Below are 21,698 nucleotides of genomic sequence, written 5' to 3'. Positions count from 1 at the left end.
TTGTGTAAGGAAGTGTCTAATTTTAGAGATATTTTTAAGGTGGAAGCGGCAGGCTTTAGCCAAGGACTGAATGTGGGGAGTGAAAGAAAGATCTGAGTCAAATGTGACCCCGAGATATTGGGCATGCGGGGTAGGGGTAATGATGGAGTTGTCGACAGTTATGGAGAGATTGGGGGTGGAGATTTTGGAAGAAGGGGGGAAAATAAGGAGCTCAGTTTTGGAGAGATTTAGATTGAGGTAGTGAGAGGACATCCAGGAAGAGATGTGAGAAAGACACCTTAAGGAGAAAACCCAATTTGGTACGAAGGACCGCCTTATCAGCATGAAAAATAAGGTATGGGGAATCACACTGCAGAGCTGAAAGCTCAGACACTCTGCGAGCAGAAGAAATAGCAAAAAGAAACAAAACCTTTCAAGATAACAATTTTATATCAGCAACATGCATCGGCTCAAACGGAGCCTGCTGCAAAACTTTAAGCACTAGATTAAGGCTCCACGGGGGAGCAACAGGTTTAAACACAGGCCTGATTCTAACCAGGGTCTGAACAAAGGCTTGAACATCTGGTAAGTCTGCCAGACGTTTGTGCAAAAGGATAGATAGGGCAGAAATCTGACCCTTTAGACTACTGATCGATAAACCCTTCTCCAGGCCATCCTGAAGAAAAGACAAAATCCGGGGAATCCTCACCCGGCTCCAGGAGAACCCTTTAGATTTGCACCAATGAAGATATTTACACCCTACCTTATGGTAAATCTTGCGAGTAACAGGTTTGCGAGCCTGGAGCATAGTTTCAATGACCGCTTCAGAAAAAACACGTCTAGACAGAACTAGGCATTCAATCTCCAAGCAGTCAGCTTCAGAGAATCTAGGTTTGGATGGAGGAAAGGACCTTGAATTAGAAGGTCCTTCCTCTGAGGTAACCTCCAAGGAGGTAGAGATGACATAGTTACCAGATCCGTGAACCAGATCCTGCGAGGTCATGCAGGAGCTATTAGGATCACCGATGCTCTCTCCTGTTTGATACGAGCAATGAGTCGTGGAAGGAGAGAAAAACGGAGGAAACAGATATGCCAGAGAGAACATCCAAGGATCTCTTGACCTTGAACCGTACTTTGGAACCTTGGTGTTTTGGCGGGACGCCATCAGATCCAACTCTGGAACCCCCCACCTGAGGGTTATCTGAGATAACACTTCCGGATGGAGAGCCCACTCCCGGGATGAAAGGTCTGCCTGCTCAGAAAATCTGCCCCCCAGTTGTCCACTCCTGGAATGTGGATGGCAGATAGAAGACAATCGTGAGCTTCCAGACACTGCAGAATGTGAGTCACCTCCTTTATGGCTAAGGAACTCCGAGTCCCTCCCTGCTGGTTGATGTAAGCCACTGAGGTGATGTTGTCCGACTGGAATCTGATAAACCGGAATAAAGACAGTTGAGGCCACGCTGATAGGGCATTGAAGATAGCTCTCAACTCCAAGATGTTTATGGGAGGAGCCTTCAGAAAACCCCAAACAGCTCCCCAGCCTGACAGGCTGTCGTCCATAGTCACAAGCTCCCAGGAAGGTCTCAGAAAGCAAGTGCCCCAAGACATATGTTCCTGTGCCATCCACCATGAGAGAGAGTCTCTTGTTAGGGGGTCCAGATTTATCCTCTGTGATAAATCCGAATGGTCTCCTTTCCATTGACTGAGCATACAAAGCTGCAGTGGTCGCAGATGGAACCGAGCAAAAGGGATAATGTCCATTGATGCTACCATCAGACCAATCACCTCCATGCATTGAGACATGGACGAAAGGCAGACTGGAGAGAAAGGCAGGAAGCAGGAAGATTGGATTTTCTGACCTCCGTCAGGAAAATCTTCATGGACAGGGAATCTATTATTGTCCCTAGGAAACACACTTTGGTAGATCAAACTAGAGAACTCTTTTCCAAGTTTACCTTCTACCCGTGGGAACGTAGAAAAGACAACAGCATCTCTGTATGAGATTGGGCTAGTTAAAAAGATGACGCCTGAACCATGTCGTCTAGATAATGCATCACAGCAATTCCCTGAGATCTGATCACTGCCAATAGTGCCCCCAGAACCTTTGTGAATATTCTGGGAGCCGTGGCCCTGTAGGAAAAGAAAGAACAGAGTAACCAACTCTGGCTTTCTACAAAGGGGTAGCAAAGTGTTAAAAATAAAGCAAACACTTCCTCGCTGCCTTTTAACTGCTAAAAGCCAGCACTACTCTTACTCAAGAGATTGACGTGGACGCAGCTAGGCTCCAATCCTTGCTTGCAGGGAAAAGAACCCATAAAAGGATTAAATATCTTCAGACACCAACTTCGCACAACCTCCATTGACAGAGGCAAAGAGAATGACTGGGGATTATGGGTAAGGGAAGTTACACTTAACAGCTTTGCTGGGGTGCTCTTTGCCTCCTGCTGGTGGCCAGGAGTTGAATATCCCACTAGTAATTAGAATGACGTTGTGGACTCTCCATGTCTTAGGAAAGAAAACTATATTATACCTGGATGTTCACGGATTCCTCTTTCAATTATTTCAGCAATATATTTCAATGCGGCGGCATATTGTTTCATGCTATAGTAACACAAGGCAATGTTGTAATACAAATCTGTCACAGAAAACAAAAATTACACAGATCAGTCACATGATTTGTCTAGAAAATTTAAGGCAATAACTAATTAAGAATAAACCATGGTTATAAGAATAATAAAATACAGCAGTGCTATTGCTACACAGTATGAATTCTTAGGAAATCCTAACTTGCTAAGATGTGAGGATCCTTCGGCAGTGGAAGGATAGGCAAGGAATTTAAAAAATTGTAGAAAATGCTGTCGTTTTAACCACATTAAACAGATGAATTCGGAAGTGAGGAATCTAAAAAATAGCATATCTTTGCTAAGTGTGTTCAATGGGAGTTTCTTTTGCAATACATTTACTGTCCCTTAAATGTATCAACAATACACTTGTGACTATAATAGAGTCATAATTGTTTATTACTTAATTATTATTGGTTATTTGTAGAGCGCCAACAGATTCCGCAGCACTATTAATGATTACAAACTACTAAGAATTTATTTACAACCAAGGGGATAACAGAATATTTTTCCATTTTGCATAAATCATTTATTTATATAATTGTTGTTACATTAATGCTATGTATTTTTTGTGTTTAGCATTTACTCTATAGCAGCCTATATTTTAAACTCTTTGCTACTGGGATTTTTAAGAAAAAAACTTGCCCAAAATACTGGAGATTAGCATTTTTGCTATCGCTCTATTTAAACAGAAACAAAGCCTTTTTTAAATTTACCTATGAAAATTATAAATAAATATACCGGTATATATATATATATATATATATATATATATATATATATATATATATATATATATATATATATATATATATATATATATATATATATATATATATATATAATATATTTAAAGTAGACAACCTAAGGATTTGATCTAGGCCCATTTTGGTATATTTAATACCACTATTTGGCCACCAAATACAATCATATAAAAGACATTCTTCACTTTTTCAAAACCTTTGGGTTTCTCACTGAACTTATTTACACACAACTACTGTAGTCATAAGAGAAATGGTTGTAAAAGCTTTTTTTGGAGTCCCCTTTTTTCAGAAACAGCAGACATGTGTGGCTTTGCCATTGCTTTTGGCAATTAGAAGGCCGCTAATTGCAGCTGTGCCCCACACTTCTGAAATTCCTGGCAATGAAGGAGTTAATCAGGTTACTCGTAAGGTTAATTTTAGCTGTTGTGTATTAATTACTAAACAAGCACAGCACCTCCTGTGTAGTGAATCTGAGAATGATGCTGTTCACCCTTCAGTATTATATCCACACACAGCAGCACTTTTGAAGATAAAAATGTTTCAGGCATATGGCCCTTAATCATGCATGATTAAGGGCCAGGTGCCCAAAACTTTGCCTTACATATGACCCAGATGTATTGGTAATAATGGTTGTTTTTATCTTCATAAGTGCTGCTGTGTGTGGATATGTTAGCTAGCTGTAGTGTAGAGTTTATTCTTCCACCTGACAACTCATCCCTACCTGATCCCTCCCCTCCCTCAGCCCCCACTGGTCAACATCATCTTAGGTACTGGCACACAGTCTGCCAGTATGCAGTTTAAGGATATTATTATTATTTTCATGTCTCTAGTGTAGGAAACCCTCCTCTCCCACCCACGTCCCTGATCCACCCCCTAATGAAATTTCTAACCCTTCCCGCTCCCACTGCTAGCCCCATCTTTGCTACTGGCAGCTAGTCTGCCAGTATTAAAATATTTTTTGTTTTTAAACTACTTTTTATTTCATACTTAATTTATTTTTCTGTAGGTACTACGTCAACACAATATGCTGGACAAAGTACTGTGTGACATAGTACCTATGTCTAAATGGCACAAGGGGTTGATAAGCCATGGATAATCCTTCCGCTATCAAGTTTATTTTAGTATAGTCTTGTATTTTATAGCCAAGACAACTGTATTAAAAATGTAATGCTTTATGTAATATTGTAGAGTAGGGTTTTTTCAACTGGTAGCTTAAAGGATGTTTCTGAAGCCACAAAACAATTTATCTTCTTTAAAAAAAAATAAGAAAAAAAAATAGTAAAAATAAAAATCAAAGCAGGGCAGACTGCAGAGTTACAGAATAGAAAATTGTGCTGCTTTATAACAATATATTGATATATTATCTGACAAAAACAGCATGTAAGTCTTGAAAACTTCAGATCACAGCACTGATATGGTTGACATCCCTGTAAAGATAACTGAACAGTTTCTGGATTATATCAGGAACCAAAAGTAAGGAAGGCCTGTGGGTGGATTAGTGATAACCTGAGAGAGGAGTCATGGCAGCCTGAGGGAGAGGACAGAGTGTTCCATAAGTTTAGCTGGGACTGACGTGGGCAGGGTCAGATGTGACCAGGAGTATAGCTAGGCTGTTACTTTCACTAAATGATAGAGATATTTACAGGATGAGGTCCAGTTTGATAGACAAAGTTCTTAAATCGGGACCATTCTGAAAAATATAGGACAGTTGGAAACTCTGCTAAGATATGAATTAAAATGCAGTAATGATATTTACAGTACGGCTGCATTATCTTCCTGCTAGCACAACATATCCAGTAAAAGCAACTAAACAAACTATATTATGAAGTAAAAATTGTATGATTTATGACATTCCTTTATAAGTTATTGATTTTTAATGTTAATGTTGTTAGCTGTTTGAACATTTTAGATGTTGCTTTTTACCTTGTGTATAGCCCACCACTTGCATGGCAGTCATGAATTTTTTGCAGGCTTCTTCAAATTGTCCTTCTTTATAAAGCAAACAGCCCATGCTAATCTCACTGTCTGAGTCATCAGAAGACATCTGTTCAACTAAACTCTGCGGGGGGTGTCAGGAAAACATTTATTACATTACAGTGATAAAAATATGAATCACAACAATAAATAATATAAAATAGCTTATGATGTCAACGAGACGAATGGTGTTCATCATAACGCATATGATGCGAGATAATGTTTTTGTTTTACTTTCAACTTTATCTGATATGACTCCTGTATATATTTCTGTTTTTATTTGTACACAAATAAACAACTTTTTTTAAAAAGTGGAGAAGTGTTGACTCTATCTTACCTATATATTGGCCTCAATTTATCAAGAAAGGGCGGCCAGGTCGTACATATTCTCCCCTGTCCGCCCCAGCTCTCCTCTGGCGGGCAGCAATCGGCTTTAACATTGCACACAAGCGCTACTATGAGCTTGCGTGCAATCCGGCCCCCTGCCCGCGCACAGCCAATCACGCGTGGGGAGGAGCTGTCAATCTCTCTGGTCGGACAAGACCGGGGAGATTGAAATTCTCCACTTTAGAGGTAGAGAAGAAGGTAGGGAAGCAGCGGTCTGATGACTGCTGCTTGATAAAACATGACTTCAGGTTCTTACAAGAGACTACTAAAAAAAAATGTAATACATATTCTATTCTATTTTAGACTGAACGGAGAAAAATGAAATTTATGCTTACCTGATAAATTTGTTTCTTTCTTGACACGGTGAGTCCACGGATCATCATAATTACTATTGGGAATATCACTCCTGACCATCAGGAGGAGGCAAAGAGCACCACAGCAAAGCTGTTAAATACCACTCCCTTACCCACAACCCCCAGTCATTCGACCAAAGGGAAAGGAGAAAGGAAGTAATATAAGGTGCAGAGGTGCCTGAGGTTTAACAAAAAACTGTCTGAATATACAAGTAAGCATAAAATTATCAGGTAAGTATAAATTTCATTTTCGTCCACGGATCATTACAATTACTATTGGGAATCAATACCCAAGCTAGAGAACACGGATGATAAGGGAGGGACAAGACAGTTAGCCTAAACAGAAGGCATCACTGCTTGAAGAACCTTTCTCCCAAAAACAGCCACAGCTGAAGCAAAAGTATCAAATTTGTAAAATTTAGAAAAAGTGTGTAATGATGACCAAGTGGCAGCCTTGCAAATCTGATCTACAGAAGCTCCATTTTTGAAAGCCCAAAAAGAAGAAACAGCCCTTGTGGAATGAGCCGTGATTCTCTCAGGAGGCTGCTGACCAGCAGTCTCATATGCCAAGTCAATAACACTCCTCAACCAACAAGAAAGAGAAGCAGCCGTAGCATTCTGACCTTTACGCTTCCCAGAAAAAACAACAAATAAAGAAGAAGACTGACGAAAATCGTTAGTCGCCTGCAAATAATATTTCAATGCACGAACTATATCCAGATTGTGCAACAAACGTTCCTTATGAGAACAAGGATTAGGACACAAAGAAGGAACAACAATTTCCTGATTAATATTCTTATCAGAAACAACCTTGCAAAGAAAAACTAGTGCAGTACGTAGTACTACCTTATCAGAATGAAAAATAAGGAAAGGAGACTTACACTGCAACGCAGAAAGCTCCAAAATTCTTTGAGCCTTAGAGACAGCAACCAAAATTAAAACCTTCCAGGTTAACAACTTAATATCCAAAGAATGCATAGGCTCAAACTGAGCCTGTTGGAGAACTCTAAGAACTAAATTAAGACTCCAAGGAGGAGTCACAAACTTAAACATAGGCCGGATTCTAACCAAAGTCTTTTCTCCAGACCCTCCTGGAGAAAAGACAAAATCCTCGGAATCCTGACTCTACTCCAAGAGTAGCCTCTGGATTAACACCAATACAGATATTTACGCCATATCTTATAATAGATCTTTCTAGTCACAGGCTTATGCGCCTGAATCATAGTCTTAATAACCGTCTCCGAAAAACCACGCTTGGATAAAATCAAGCATTCAATCTCCAAGTAGTCAGCTTCAGAGAAACGAGATTTGGGTGAAGGAAGGGACCCTGAAGTAGAAGGTCCTTCCTTAACGGAAGACTCCAAGGTGGAGAGGATGACATCTCCACCAGATCTGCATACCAGATCCTGCGAGGCCACGCTGGCGCAATGAGAATCACCGATGCCCTCTCTTGTCTGATCCGAGCAATAACCCGAGAAAGAAGGGCAAACAGGGGAAACGCGTATGCCAGACTGAACTTCCAAGGAACTGCTAGCTCATCTATCAGTACAGCCTGAGGATCCCTTGACCTCGACCTGTACTTCGGAAGCTTGGTATTCTGCCGAGATGCAATGAGATCCAACTGGAAAACACCTCCAGATGAAGTTTCCACTGCCCCGGATGAAATGTCTGTCTGCTCAGAAAATCCGCTTCCCAATTGTTCACCCCTGGAATGTGAATCACAGATAGACAACAATTGTGAGCCTCCGCCCACTGCATAATCTTGGCTACCTCTGTCATGGCCAGGGAACTCTGAGTTCCTCCCTGATGGTTGATGTAAGCCACTGACATAATGTTGTCCGACTGAAACCTGATAAACTGGGTTGAAGCTAACTGAGGCCAGGCCAGAAAAGCATTGAAGATGGCAATCTCTTGCTGCCTGATCTAAAACAATCTTTAGAGACAGAGCCGTATAATCCTCGTTCCATTGTCTGAGCATGCATAACTGCAGAGGCCTGAGATGAAACCGAGCAAACGGAATGATGTCCATGACTGAAACCATCAGACCAATAACCTCCATACACTGGACCATCGACGGCCGAGGAGAGGACTGAAGAGCAAGGCATGAATTGAGCATCTTTGATTTCCTTGCTTCTGTCAGAAAAATCTTAATTTCTAGAGAATCTATAATAATTCCCAAAAATACCACCCTTGTCGCCGGAATCAAGGAACTTTTTCCTAAATTCACCTTCTAACCGTGGGAGCGCAGAAAAGACAACAACAACTCTGTGTGGGAGCTTGCTTGTTGAAAAGATGGCGCCCGAACTAGAATATCATCCAGATAAGGTGTTACCGCAACCCCCTGCAGTCTGAACACTGCCAGTAATGCACCCAGGACCTTTGACAACACCCTGGGAGCTGTTGCAATACCAAAAGGAAGAGCTACAAACTAATAATGCTTGTCTAGGAAAGCAAATCTCAGAAACTTGTGATGATCCTTGTGAATGGGAATATGAAGATATGCATCCTTCAGATCTACTGTAGTCATGAATTGACCCTCTTGAACCAGAGGAAGAATTGACCGAAGAGTTTCCATCTTGAAAGACGGAACTCTGAGAAATTTGTTTACATATTTGAGATCTAGGATGGGTCTGAAAGTTCCCTCCTTTTTGGGAACGATAAACAGATTGGAATAGAACCCTAGTCCCTGCTCCAAAACAGAAACGGGAACGATCACTCCCATGTCGGAAAGAACCTGAACGCAACTTAAGAATGCCTCTCTTTTTATCTGGACTACAGATAACCTGGAAAGAAGAAACCTGCCCCTGGGAGGAAAAGTCTTGAACTCCAGTTTGTATCCCTGGGACACAATATCTATCACCCAAGGATCTAGAACATCTCAAACCCAGGCTTGGGCGAAAAAGGAAAGCCTGCCCCCACGCGATCCATTCCTGAATCGGGGGCAGACCCTTCATGCCGACTTTGAATCAGCAGCAGGCTTCTTGGATTTCTTCCCCTTGCTCCAGGACTGATTGGACTTCCAGGAGGATTTGGACTGATCCTGCTTGGAGTAGGAAGGAAGACTTACCAGAGAAGTTACGAAAGGAACGAAAATTACTCTGACAACCCTTCTGTTTATTTCTCTTATCCTGAGGGAGAGAACGACCTTTCCCTCCCGTAATATCAGAAATAATCTCAGCCAACCCTGGCCCAAACAAGGTCTTACCCTTGTAAGGAATGGATAAAAGCTTAGATTTAGATGATACGTCCACAGACCAGGACTTTAACCATAAAGCTCTGAGCACCAGAACAGCAAAGCCAGAAATCTTTGCTCCCAACTTGATGACCTATACAGAAGCATCCGCAATAAAAGAATTAGCCAATTTTAAAGCCCTAATTCTATCCTGAATTTCCTCAAGAGGAGTATCCTGCTGAATATAATCAGACAACGCATCAAACCAATATGCAGCCGCACTGGTAACCGTAGCAATACACACAGCAGGCTGCCATTGGAACCCCTGGTGAACATACATCCTCTTAAGCAAAGTCTCCAACTTTTTATCCATGGGATCCTTGAAAGAACAACTATCCTCAAAAGGAATAGTGGTCCTCTTGGCCAAAGTGGAAATAGCTCCTTCTACCTTAGGAATAGTCTGCCAAGATTCCTTAATAGAATCCGCAAAAGGAAACATCTTCCTAAAAATAGGCGAAGGGGAAAAAGGCATTCCGGGCTTCTCCCATTCCCATGTAATAATCTCTAAGACACGATCTGGAACAGGAAAAACTTCCGCCATGGAAGGAACCTCAAAAATCTTGTTAAGTTTTTTAAACTTCTTGGGAGTAACTATGACCGTCGAATCAGAGTCATCCCAAGGTAGCCAAAACCTCCCTGATTAACAAACGGAGGTGCTCCAGTCTAAATCTGAAAGAAACAACCTCAGAATCAGCTGAAGGAATTACACTATAAGAGTCTGAAATTTCCCCCTCCGACACCACAGAAGTATCTTCCTCCTCCGACCTATGGGAAGAAACATTTGACGTAACTGCAACAGAGTCAGAAACCTTATACTTCCTTTTGCGCTTCCCCTGCAACACAGGAAAAGCAGACAAAGCCTCAGATACAGCAGAGGATATGTGAGTAGTCATATCCTGCAATAACAAACCAACCTGAGACGAAACGCAGGGCACTGCATGAGAAGAGGATAGAGATTGGGATGATTGGGGAGAAAGCTGTGGTATAGCTTGAACAGGAGACTCCTGTTCTCTCTATACATGAGGAACAGAAAGGGATAGGTGGCTCCACATTAGCATCTAGACATAAAGTGCAAGTAATATCTTGCAGGTGCTCTTGATCCTTCCTTAGCACAAACAAAATTATTATACTAATAAAAAAATAAAAAAAAACTGCAGCAGCAAAAAAATTAACGTTACTGTTACTTTCAGAAAAAAACGTTAAAAAATAACGCACAGAAAATAAAAACTAGACCCCTGCAGCACCTCTACACCTCAACAAGTGCTTACCCGACCTCCCACAGACCAGAGCAATAAACAACGTAGCCAAAGATAATCCAGACTCCCCACTGCTAACACCCGCTCTCCGGACTGACCACACGCACCGGAACAGGAGCCGAAAGTGAAACACTTCCTTTTTTTTTTAACTGTTTTTTTTCTTTTATTGAGAATAATTCACAAGATAAGACAAAAAAAATAAGAGAGAAAAATCAAAACTCAAATAAAATGTGCCACGCAGGGCAAGATGACAGGTTTGATCAAAATACAAATATATATACATAAAACAAAAAAAAAGAAAAGTTGGTGTCATACACATGAAATTGACATGCATTGACCGTCTATAATATTGAGTTAATGGCCTAAACTTAATAGCCTTATATCTTTCGGTCGTCTTTAAGTAGTAACTAAGCTTATAATTTGCAAACAGTGAATGGGCATAGAATCATAACTCAAATAATGTAAACTAAATCAGGCAGGATGACAACTAGGCCACAATTGAGGTTTATAATACATAAATATCATCTTAGCTTAATAGACTTAAACCATAAATGCCAAAATATAAATACCTTAACAACCTAGAATTCATCATTTTAGCTCAATAAGTCTCTAGACGGAATTTGCTTAAAATTTTTTACCTCTTACTTAATTCTAATTCCCTGTCAAACAAACAACAACAAAAAAATAATTAAATTCCTCCTCTCCCCTTCCCCTCCCCCTCTCCTCCTCCGTTCTCCCCCCTCTCAGCTAATCCTAATACTATCATAGTGAATGATCCTAATCTTAGTTCATAGGGCTCCTATTCCCTATAGCAGGAAATCCACGAAGCCGGGAATTCATTATGTAATACAAATTCTGCAAAACTATCTGAACTTAAAAATGGGGACAAAATACGCTTTTGAATAAGCAGGGTATAAGACTTAATTACGGGTAACCAATCCAGAATAAACTTTTTTATTTTTTTTTCTTTAGAAGATTTAAGGTGAAAAGATTCAAAAATTATTTGATTCTGTATTTCTTGTATAACCTTAGAAAAGGAGGGTACATATTTTGATTTCCAGTTTTTTGTGATAAGATATCTAATTGACATAATAATGGATACTAGGGTTTTTGGTCTCAGGGGAGAATCAGTAACATGAATATTTAGGAAGATGATGTTTTCTGAATTAAATGAAACCACAGTGTCATAATAGATTTTTAACCAGAAAGAGAGTTGGTTCCATAATTGTTTTAATTTCGGGCAATAGTAAAACATGTGTAAGAGGTCTGCCCTGGGATACGCACAACGAGGGCATTTAGCAGATTGTGAGATATACATTTTTGCCAGCCTAACAGGTGTTATATATGACCTATTTATAATTTTAAAGTGAGACTCTTTCCAGCTGGATGGAATTCGACATTTGTTTACTAAGATGCAACTAGCTTTTATTTCTCCATCTTCCAAGTTTGGACAGTCCTGCGACCATGAAGCAAAAGTACTATTAAGGCTAAGTAGGTTCTGTTTATTGAGCATAATGTCATACATGAGGGAGATTGAAGATGATCCCGTTTTGAATTTCAAGATACATTTTTTAATATCAGACCATGCTAGACCTCGACTCGACTCCCAGTTATGATTATTAAGATAGTGTCTTATCTGAAAATAAGCAAACATGTCCTGTCTGGATAGGCCAAATTGCGTCACAAGAGACTCAAATGAGCGTATATAACCATCATCATGAAAAATTTGATATAAATTAATGAGTCCTTTATCCGTCCATTTCTTGAAGGCTGCCTGGGAATAGCCTGGGGAAAAGTCAATTGTGCCAATTATTGGAAGAAATTCAGAGAAGGAGTAATCAACACCAATAATTGAGCAAAATTTCTGCCAGGCTTTAATAATGTTGTTTATGGTTATCAATCCCTTAATATTATAGGGTAAATCTTTTGGTGCATAGTGCAAACTAGCTTTAAGAGAAAAGGGAGATAGCATGTAATTTTCCATAATCTAACACGAAAAAATATTTGTGTCAGCTAACCAGTCTATGGCAATTTTAACTAAGCAGGCAATATTATAATATTGTATATTTGGCAATGCAAGTCCCGCGGAATCAAGTGAATTCATTAGTTTTTTGAGTGCAATACGTGGTTTCTTATTTTTCCAAATAAATCTGGAAAAGATAGAATAAAGTTTATGTTGGTCCGTCGCAGGAATCAGTAAGGGTAAATTCTGTAAAGGATATAATAAACTAGGAAATATAATTGTCTTGATGAGGCTGACACAAGCTGATACCGATATAGGTAGTGAGGTCCAGTTTTCTAGATCGGTTTGGATTTTCTTTATCAGAGGGGGAAAATTTAACTTGTACCAACAATTAGGATTGGCATGAATATAAATGCCTAAATATTTAAGTGTTTCCGATGTTTTGAACGGAAAGTTGAACTTGGCACGACTATCCTTTCTAATCCACATTAATTCACTTTTTTTTTAGTTGATTTTGTAGCCAGAGAATGAGCTAAAAATATTAAGACTGTTTAAGACAACAGGAATTTCTTGGGCAGGATCTCCTAAGAATATCAATAAATCATCTGCATAGATTAGGAGTTTTAAGACTTGCGAGCCAAATCTAATACCATCAATAATGTCTCTAAGCCAAATTGCTAACGGTTCTAGAGCTATATTAAAGAGAAATGGCGACAGAGGGCAGCCTTGCCTGGTACCTCTACCTAGTGTCAACGAGGGAGAGACCTTAGAGTTAACTAGTAGGTATGAGATTGGATTTCTATAGATATTGTGTATAAATCGAGTGAATTGATTTCTAAAGCCAAATTGTTCGAGCGCTCTAAATAGGTGATTCCATGTGATTGCGTCAAACGCTTTTTCAGCGTCGAGGCTAATTAAGGCTTTGTCTTGTTTCAATTTTATATGTTGGCCTTGATCAGTATTATGTATATAGTCTATACATGTTAAAACTTTGCGGATACTTTTTGAGGAATTCCTTGAACTCATAAAGCCCGTTTGATCGGGGTGGATTATTTTATCGAAAGAAATCGAGAGCCTGGAAGCTATAATTGAAGTTAAGATTTTGTAATCTGTGTTAAGAACAGATATGGGTCTGTAAGACGCAGGGTCTTCCGGGTCTTTATCTTTTTTAAGAATTAGGGAGATATTCGCTGCAGTAAAATTTTTTGAAATTGGTTGATCATTAGTGAAATAGTTATTAAAACGTTTTTCCAGGGTCTCTACTATTTCCTCCGATAAGATTTTGAAAAATTCGGCTGGAATACCATCGGGACCTGCTGCCTTATTTAATTTAGTCTTAGTTATAGCTTTTCTGATTTCCTCTTGGGTTATGGGGGCGTTTAATATTGCTATATCTGTGTCTAACATTTTCGGGGGATTAATCCTAGACCAAAACCTTTCTTCCTGGATTGTATCTGGTTCTGTTCCAGTATATAATTGTTGATAGTAAGTATGAAAAAAGTTAACAATTTCATGGGGGTCCGAGTATCTTTTGTTCCCTGCCCTTATAGCCATGATATAGTTTTTCTTTTTTCTATTTCTGGTTAATTTAGCTAGAAATTTGGCGGAACAGCCATGAAAGCTTTTAAAATGAAGATTATTTCTTGTTTCTTCCTCTTGAATTTTTTGCTTTATTAAAATATCCCTTTCCTGTCTGGCTTCAGTATATTTTTTCCAGTTTTGATCGTTACGCAGATTATTATACCTTTCATAGGCAGTCTTAATTCGGTTAGCTAAAAGAATCTCTTGTGCGGCCGTTTTCTTTTTTATGATACTCAAATAGGCCTTTATCTCTCCTCTTATAACTGCTTTAGCAGTTTCCCAGAAAATCTCTATTTTATTAATATAGGTTATGTTGTTTACACAATATTCTTTCCAGATTTGTCTCAGCCATATAGAAAATCTGGGATTATTATACAGATATTTGGGGAAATAAAACGTGTAATTATTACTCTTATGTTGCATCAAAGAGGGGAACAGAATCGATATACTAGCATGGTCTGATATGGCGATATCATGTATCTGGGGAACTAGCCTAAATAAAGATAGTGATTCTGATATTAAGATATAATCAATTCTCGAAAATGTCTTATATGTTTTGGATTCACAAGTGAAAGTCCGAGAATCGGGATTTTTAATTCTCCAAATATCAACAAGTTTCATCTTGTTGCAAAAGGATCTAAAATATTTAGCTTGCCGATCATATTCTTGTTTATTTCTAGTATCAAATCTATCAAGTTCAGCAGATAAAGACATATTGAAATCGCCCCCAACTATAACATTCTGGTTAATGTGGGGAAATAGTTTAGACTGGATTAGTTTCCAAAATTTGGATGAGAATTTGTTAGGAGCATATATATTGCATAGAAATACTCTGGCCTCTTGGATTTGAATTTGTACTAAAAGAAATCTGACTTCTGGGTCCCTTTCTATGTTCAAGATCTTATATGTCAGGTTTTTATTGATTAAGATTGCAACTCCATTTTTTCTGGAGGCGCAGGGGGTAGCTATGACTTCCCCTACCCATTTGGACTGAAGTTTAGATATTTCAGTATCTTTAAGGTGGGTTTCTTGAAGGAAAACAATAGAAGGGTTTAATTTCCCCATTCTTTGAATAACTGTTTTACGTTTTATTGGTGAGGTTATTCCTCCTACATTCCAGGAGAGGAGCTTAAATTCCTCAACTGAATTAAGTCCTATTAGGTTAATTATCTAAGATAGAGATATTTGAGTTCAAACATATATATATCAAAACCTGATGACTATAGGATGGGGGGGGAGGGAGAAGAAAAAAAAAAAGGAGAGGAAGAGAGAGAAAAAAAAAAAAAAAATAATAATACAGAAAAAACCTAGACAAACTAAAACAGATAACATACAGAACTTAAAATTTACATTAAGAGCCATCTGATAAATATTTCTGCGCTTCTTCTACAGAACCAAGAGATATCCTATTACCTTCCTTCAATATTATAATCCTTGCGGGATAGACCATCCGTGCATTTTCTCCTTTATTAATCAATTGAGTACAAAAGGGGGCCATATTTTTTCTCTTAAGAGCAGTTTCATTAGAGAAATCCTGAAATAACAGAATCTTCTTGCTTGCTAAAGTGAATGTTTCTATTTTCTTAAATAGTTTGAGAATTTGAAGTTTATCCTGAAATCTAAGGGTTTTAAAGATACAGATTCTATTTCTGGCTGTACCATCTTGATTGACCCTTCTAGGGCCTATTCGATGAGCTCTTTCTATTGAAAGGGGGAGAAGATGAGGGGGAAACCCTAATGCTTGTGGAACACTTCCTATACCCAGAAGGAATAAGAAAAGCGTGCCGAAGAAAACTCCGCCCATCCTGGGCGTATGCAATCACCTCCCAGCCGACATTCCTTCATAACTTACAAACAGTCGCCGGGAGAAATAAAAAAAGCAAGACTAAACTTCACAAGTAGTCTGCATCTTAAAGAAGAAACACAGTCCTCCTCTTAAAAAAAAAAAGCCATACAAGGAGAGTAAAAACACTCCTAAACAGAGCCACACTAAAAACCTTAACTCAGCAGTGCCCCATAAAAACTGCCACAATATAAAACCTGCACCAACAGGTTCACTATCCCAAAATTAACCACATAAGTGCCAACCTTTTCTGAACACTATCAGAAAAATAAAAAACAGCACTTACCTCCAGAATAATCTGCCCGGCAGCAAGGCAGCTCACTAGGTTTGAAAGGCTTCCCTCCTAACATGGACCTGTGGATACAGAAAAAAAAAATGTATGCTTACCTGATAAATGTCTTTCTTTTGCGATGTACCGAGTCCACGGATTCATCCTAACTTGTGGGATATTGTCCTTTCTGACAGGAAGTAGCAAAGAGAGCACCACAGCAGAGCTGTCTATATAGCTCCCCCCTTAACTCCATCCCCCAGTCATTCGACCGAAGGCAAAGGAAGAAAAGGAGAAACTATAAGGTGCAGAGGTGACTGAAGTTTACATAAAAAAATACTATTTGTCTTGAATAGACAGGGCGGGCCGTGGACTCGGTACATAGCAAAAGAAAGAAATTTATCAGGTAAGCATAAATTTTGTTTTCTTTTACATGACGTACCTAGTCCACGGATTCATCCTAACTTGTGGGATACCAATACCAAAGCTTTAGGACACAGATGAAGGGAGGGACAAGACAGGAACCTAAACGGAAGGCACCACTGCTTGCAAAACCTTTCTTCCAAAAATAGCCTCCGAAGAAGCAAAAGTATCAAATTTGAAAAATTTTGAAAAGGTATGAAGCAAAGACCAAGTCGCAGCCTTACAAATCTGTTCAACAGAAGCATCATTTTTAAAAGCCCATGTGGAAGCTACCGCTCTAGTAGAATGAGCTGTAATCCTTTCAGGAGGCTGCTGTCCAGCAGTCTCATAAGCCAAACGGATGATGCTTTTCAGCCAAAAGGAAAGAGAAGTCGCCGTAGCCTTTTGACCCCTACGCTTTCCAGAATAGACAACAAACAAAGAAGATGTTTGACGAAAATCTTTGGTTGCCTGCAAATAAAATTTCAAAGCACGAACCACGTCCAAGTTGTGCAACAGACGTTCCTTCTTACAAGAAGGATTAGGACACAGAGAAGGAACAACAATTTCTTGATTGATATTCCTGTTAGTAACAACCTTAGGTAGGAACCCAGGCTTGGTACGCAAAACCACCTTATCAGCATGGAACACAAGATAAGGTGAGTCACATTGTAATGCAGATAGTTCAGAAACTTTTTGAGCTGAAGAGATAGCAACTAGGAACAAAACTTTCCAAGATAAAAGCTTAATATCTATGGAATGCATGGGTTCAAACGGAACCCCCTGAAGAACTCTAAAAACTAAATTTAGACTCCATGGCGGAGCAATAGGTTTAAACACAGGCTAAATTCTAACTAAAGCCTGACAAAAAGCCTGAACGTCTGGAACATCTGCCAGAAGCTTGTGCAATAAAATAGACAGAGCAGATATCTGTCCCTTTAGGGAACTAGCTGATAATCCTTTCTCCAATCCCTCTTGGAGAAAAGACAAAATCCTTGGAATCCTGATTTTACTCCAGGAGAAGCCTTTGGATTCGCACCAAAAAAGATATTTACACCATATCTTATGATAGATCTTCCTGGTGACAGGCTTTCAAGCCTGAATTAAGGTATTTATGACTGACTCAGAGAAACCCCGCTTTGATAGAATCAAGCGTTCAATCTCCAAGCAGTCAGTTGCAGAGAAATTAGATTTGGATGCTTGAATGGACCTTGAATCAGAAGGTCCTGTCTCAATGGCAGAGACCATGGTGGAAGGGATGACATGTCCACCAGGTCTGCATACCAAGTCCTGCGTGGCCACGCAGGCGCTATCAAAATCACTGATGCTCTCTCCTGTTTGATTCTGGCAATCAGACGTGAAAGGAGAGGGAAAGGTGGAAACACATAAGCCAGGTTGAACGACCAGGGTACTGCTAGAGCATCTATCAGTACAGCCTGAGGATCCCTTGACCTGGAGCCGTAACGAGGAAGTTTGGCGTTCTGACGAGACGCCATCAGATCCAACTCTGGTGTGCCCCATAGCCGAACCAGCTGAGCAAACACCTCCGGATGGAGTTCCCACTCCCCGGATGAAAAGTCTGACGACTTAGAAAATCTGCCTCCCAGTTCTCTACACCTGGGATATAGATCGCTGACAGATGGCAAGAGTGAGCCTCTGCCCATTGGATTATCCTTGAGAGCTCTATCATCGATAAGGAACTCTTTGTTCCGCCCTGATGATTGATATAAGCCACAGTCGTGATGTTGTCCGACTGAAACCTGATGAATCTGGCCGAAGCCAGCTGAGGCCATGCCTGGAGAGCATTGAATATCGCTCTTAATTCCAGAATATTTATCGGTAGGAGAGCCTCCTCCCGAGTCCACAAACCCTGAGCTTTCAGGGAATTCCAGAATGCACCCCTGCCCAGAAGACTGGCATCTGTCGTCACTATAACCCATTCTGGCCTGCGGAAACACATTCCCTGGGACAGATGATCCTGTGACAACCACCAAAGAAGAGAGTCTCTGGTCTCTTGATCCAGATTTATCTGAGGAGATAAATCTGCATAATCCCCATTCCACTGATTGAGCATGCATAGTTGCAGTGGTCTGAGATGCAAGCGAGCAAACGGAACTATGTCCATTGCCGCTACCATTAGTCCGATTATCTCCATACACTGAGCCACTGACGGCCGAGGAATGGAATGAAGAGCTCGGCAGGTGGACAAAATCTTTGATTTCCTGACCTCCGTCAGAAATATTTTCATGTCCACCAATTCTATCAGAGTCCCTAGAAATGAAACTCTTGTGAGGGGGGAAAGAGAACTCTTTTTTTACATTCACTTTCCACCAGTGAGACCTTAGAAAGGCCAACACTAAGTCCGTGTGAGACTTGGCTAGTTGGAACGACGCTTGAATTAGAATGTCGTCTAGATAAGGCGCCACTGCTATGCCCGTGGCCTTAGAACCGCCAGAAGGGACCCTAGCACCTTCGTGAAGATTCGTGAGAGAGAGAGAGAGAGAGAGTCTGCCCCCTACTAGATCCGGTCCCGGATCGGGGGCTACCCCTTCATGCTGACTTAGTGGCAGCAGCTGGCTTTTTGGCCTGTTTACCCTTGTTCCAAGCCTGATTAGGTCTCCAGGTTGGCTTGGATTGAGCAAAGTTCCCCTCTTGCTTTGCAGCAGAGGAAGAGGAAGTGGGACCACTGTTGAAGTTTCGAAAGGAACGAAAATTTTTTTGTTTGGTCCTTGTCTTATTTGACTTATCCTGAGGGAGGGTATGACCCTTCCCTCCAGTAATGTCTGAAATTATCTCTTTCAATGCAGGCCCGAATAGGGTCTTACCTTTGAAAGGGATGGACAAAAGCTTAGATTTAGATGACACATCAGCTGATCAGGACTTAAGCCATAACGCTCTGTGCGCTAAAATGGCAAAACCTGAATTCTTAGTTGCCAATTTAGCAAGATGAAAATGTCTGTAATAAAAAACGTCTGTAATAAAAGAATTAGCCAACTTAAGAGCCTTAATTCTGTCCAAAATATCATCTAGTGGGGTCTCCATCTGAATAGCCTCTTCTAGAGCCTCAAACCAAAAGGCAGCTGCAGTGGTTACAGGAACAATGCACGCTATAGGTTGAAGAAGAAAACCTTGATGAACAAAAATTTTCTTTAGGAGACCCTCTAATTTTTTATCCATAGGATCAATGAAAGCACAACTGTCTTCAATAGGTATAGTTGTACGCTTAGCCAGGGTAGAAATAGCTCCCTCCACCTTAGGGACCGTCTGCCATGAGTCCTTTATGATGTCAGAAATGGGAAACATTTTCTTAAAAACAGGAGGGGGAGAGAACGGAATACCTGGTTTATCCCACTCCTTAGTAACAATGTCCGAAATCCTCTTAGGGACCGGAAACACATCAGTGTAAACAGGAACCTCTAAATATTTGTCCATTTTACACAATTTCTCTGAAACTACAATAGGGTCACAATCATCCAGAGCAGTTAAAACCTCCCTGAGCAATAAGCGGAGGTGCTCTAGCTTAAATTTAAATGTCGTCATATCTGAATCTGTCTGAGGGAACATCTTTCCTGAATCAGAAATCTCTCCCTCAGACAGCAATTCCCTCATCCCTACTTCAGAACATTGTGAGGGAATATCGGATACGGCTACTAAAGTGTCAGAAGGCTCAGCATTTGTTCTTAACCCAGAGCTACTGCGCTTCCCTTGCAACCCAGGCAGCTTAGATAAAACCTCTGTGAGGGTAGTATTCATAACTGAAGCCATATCTTGCAAGGTGAAAGAATTAGACGCACTAGAAGTACTTGGCGTCGCTTGTGTGGGCATTACTGGTTGTGACACTTGGGGAGAACTAGATGGCAAAACCTGATTTCCTTATGTCTGAGAATCATCTAATGCCAAACTTTTAAGTCAAAATATGCTGTTTGCAATTTATAGACATATCAGTACAAGTGGGACACATTCTAAGAGGGGGTTCCACAATGGCATCTAAACAAATTGAACAATGAGTTTCCTCAGTGTCAGACATGTTTAACAGACTAGTAATAAAGCAAGCAAGCTTGGAAAACACTTTAATGAAAAAAAACACAATTTGCAAACACGGTACTGTGCCTTTAAGAGAAAAAAAAGGCATACACAAACTGCAAAACAGGTTAAAATTGCTTCAATGTTTCTGAAATGTTAACAGTGTACCCACTAAGCTTTAGAAGGATTGCACCACAAGTTAATAAGCAATAAACCCCCAAATGAAAAAAACGGATTGAAATATGTCTAAAACCGGTTAAACACCCCTATAAGCACCTTGCCACAGCTCTGCTGTGGCCTTACCTGCCCTTAGGAACGATAATATGGGGTTAAAGCTTCGAATAGGCCCTCAGAAGATCATCAGGACCTCAGGAGAAGTTGCTTGCTGCTTGTCTGTATAACTAAATGCGCAACTGAGGTGCGAAAATAGGCCCCGCCCACCTCACTCGATGTTACTGGGGCCTACTCAAATCTAACAAACCTAGTTTGAAAACCATGTGGGTTATAACAAAACCAAAAGAAGCCAAATGACCCCTCAAGCAAACGTCCCATAAACATAAAAAACGTTACTCCCAGAACACACAAATGTTTGTCCCAATTTTACATAAACAAACTGAGTGCCCAAAATTTTTTTAGCCCTTTATGCATGCTAGTAAAACCTCTTTTATACTAGGATTACTGCTTACCCTTCCCCTAATGGGGATACTGTCAGCCTTTCTGAGTTAACACAGTCTCTGCAGAAAAATGACTGAACATACCTCATTGCTGTATAGCAAGAACCGTTCCTCACACTGAAGTTTTCCTGTACTCCTCAGCTCATGTGGGAACAGCAGTGGACCTTAGTTACAAATGCTAAGATCATCCTCCTCCAGGCAGAAATCTTCATCTATGTCCTGCCTGAGAGCAAATAGTACAACACCGGTACCATTTAAAAATAACAAACTCTTGATGGAAGATGAACTAAAAACTAACAGTTTAACACCTCTTCTCTTTACTCTTCCTGCTTAGAGCCAGCAAAGAGAATGACTGAGGGGTGGAGTTAAGGGGGG

General features: G+C 40.2%; 1 protein-coding gene across 1 annotated transcript in view; it reads right to left on the bottom strand.

The window, feature by feature from the left end:
* The window catches only part of LOC128660454 (tetratricopeptide repeat protein 30A), a 271,599-nt gene that overhangs the window by 219,710 nt on the left and 30,191 nt on the right, over positions 1-21,698 (bottom strand). Inside the window, exons 5-6 of the mRNA XM_053714304.1 lie at positions 5,291-5,426; positions 2,513-2,617 (exon numbers count right to left, since the gene is read on the bottom strand). Coding sequence (XP_053570279.1) covers positions 2,513-2,617; positions 5,291-5,426 — 241 coding nt within the window. The remainder of the gene's footprint in view (positions 1-2,512; positions 2,618-5,290; positions 5,427-21,698) is intronic.

This window comes from Bombina bombina, chromosome 5, assembly GCF_027579735.1.
Source record: "Bombina bombina isolate aBomBom1 chromosome 5, aBomBom1.pri, whole genome shotgun sequence".
In the NCBI taxonomy this organism is placed as follows: Eukaryota; Metazoa; Chordata; class Amphibia; order Anura; family Bombinatoridae; genus Bombina; species Bombina bombina.
The sequence above is the reverse complement of the archived record's forward strand: the minus strand, read 5'-3'. Positions and strand labels throughout refer to the sequence as shown.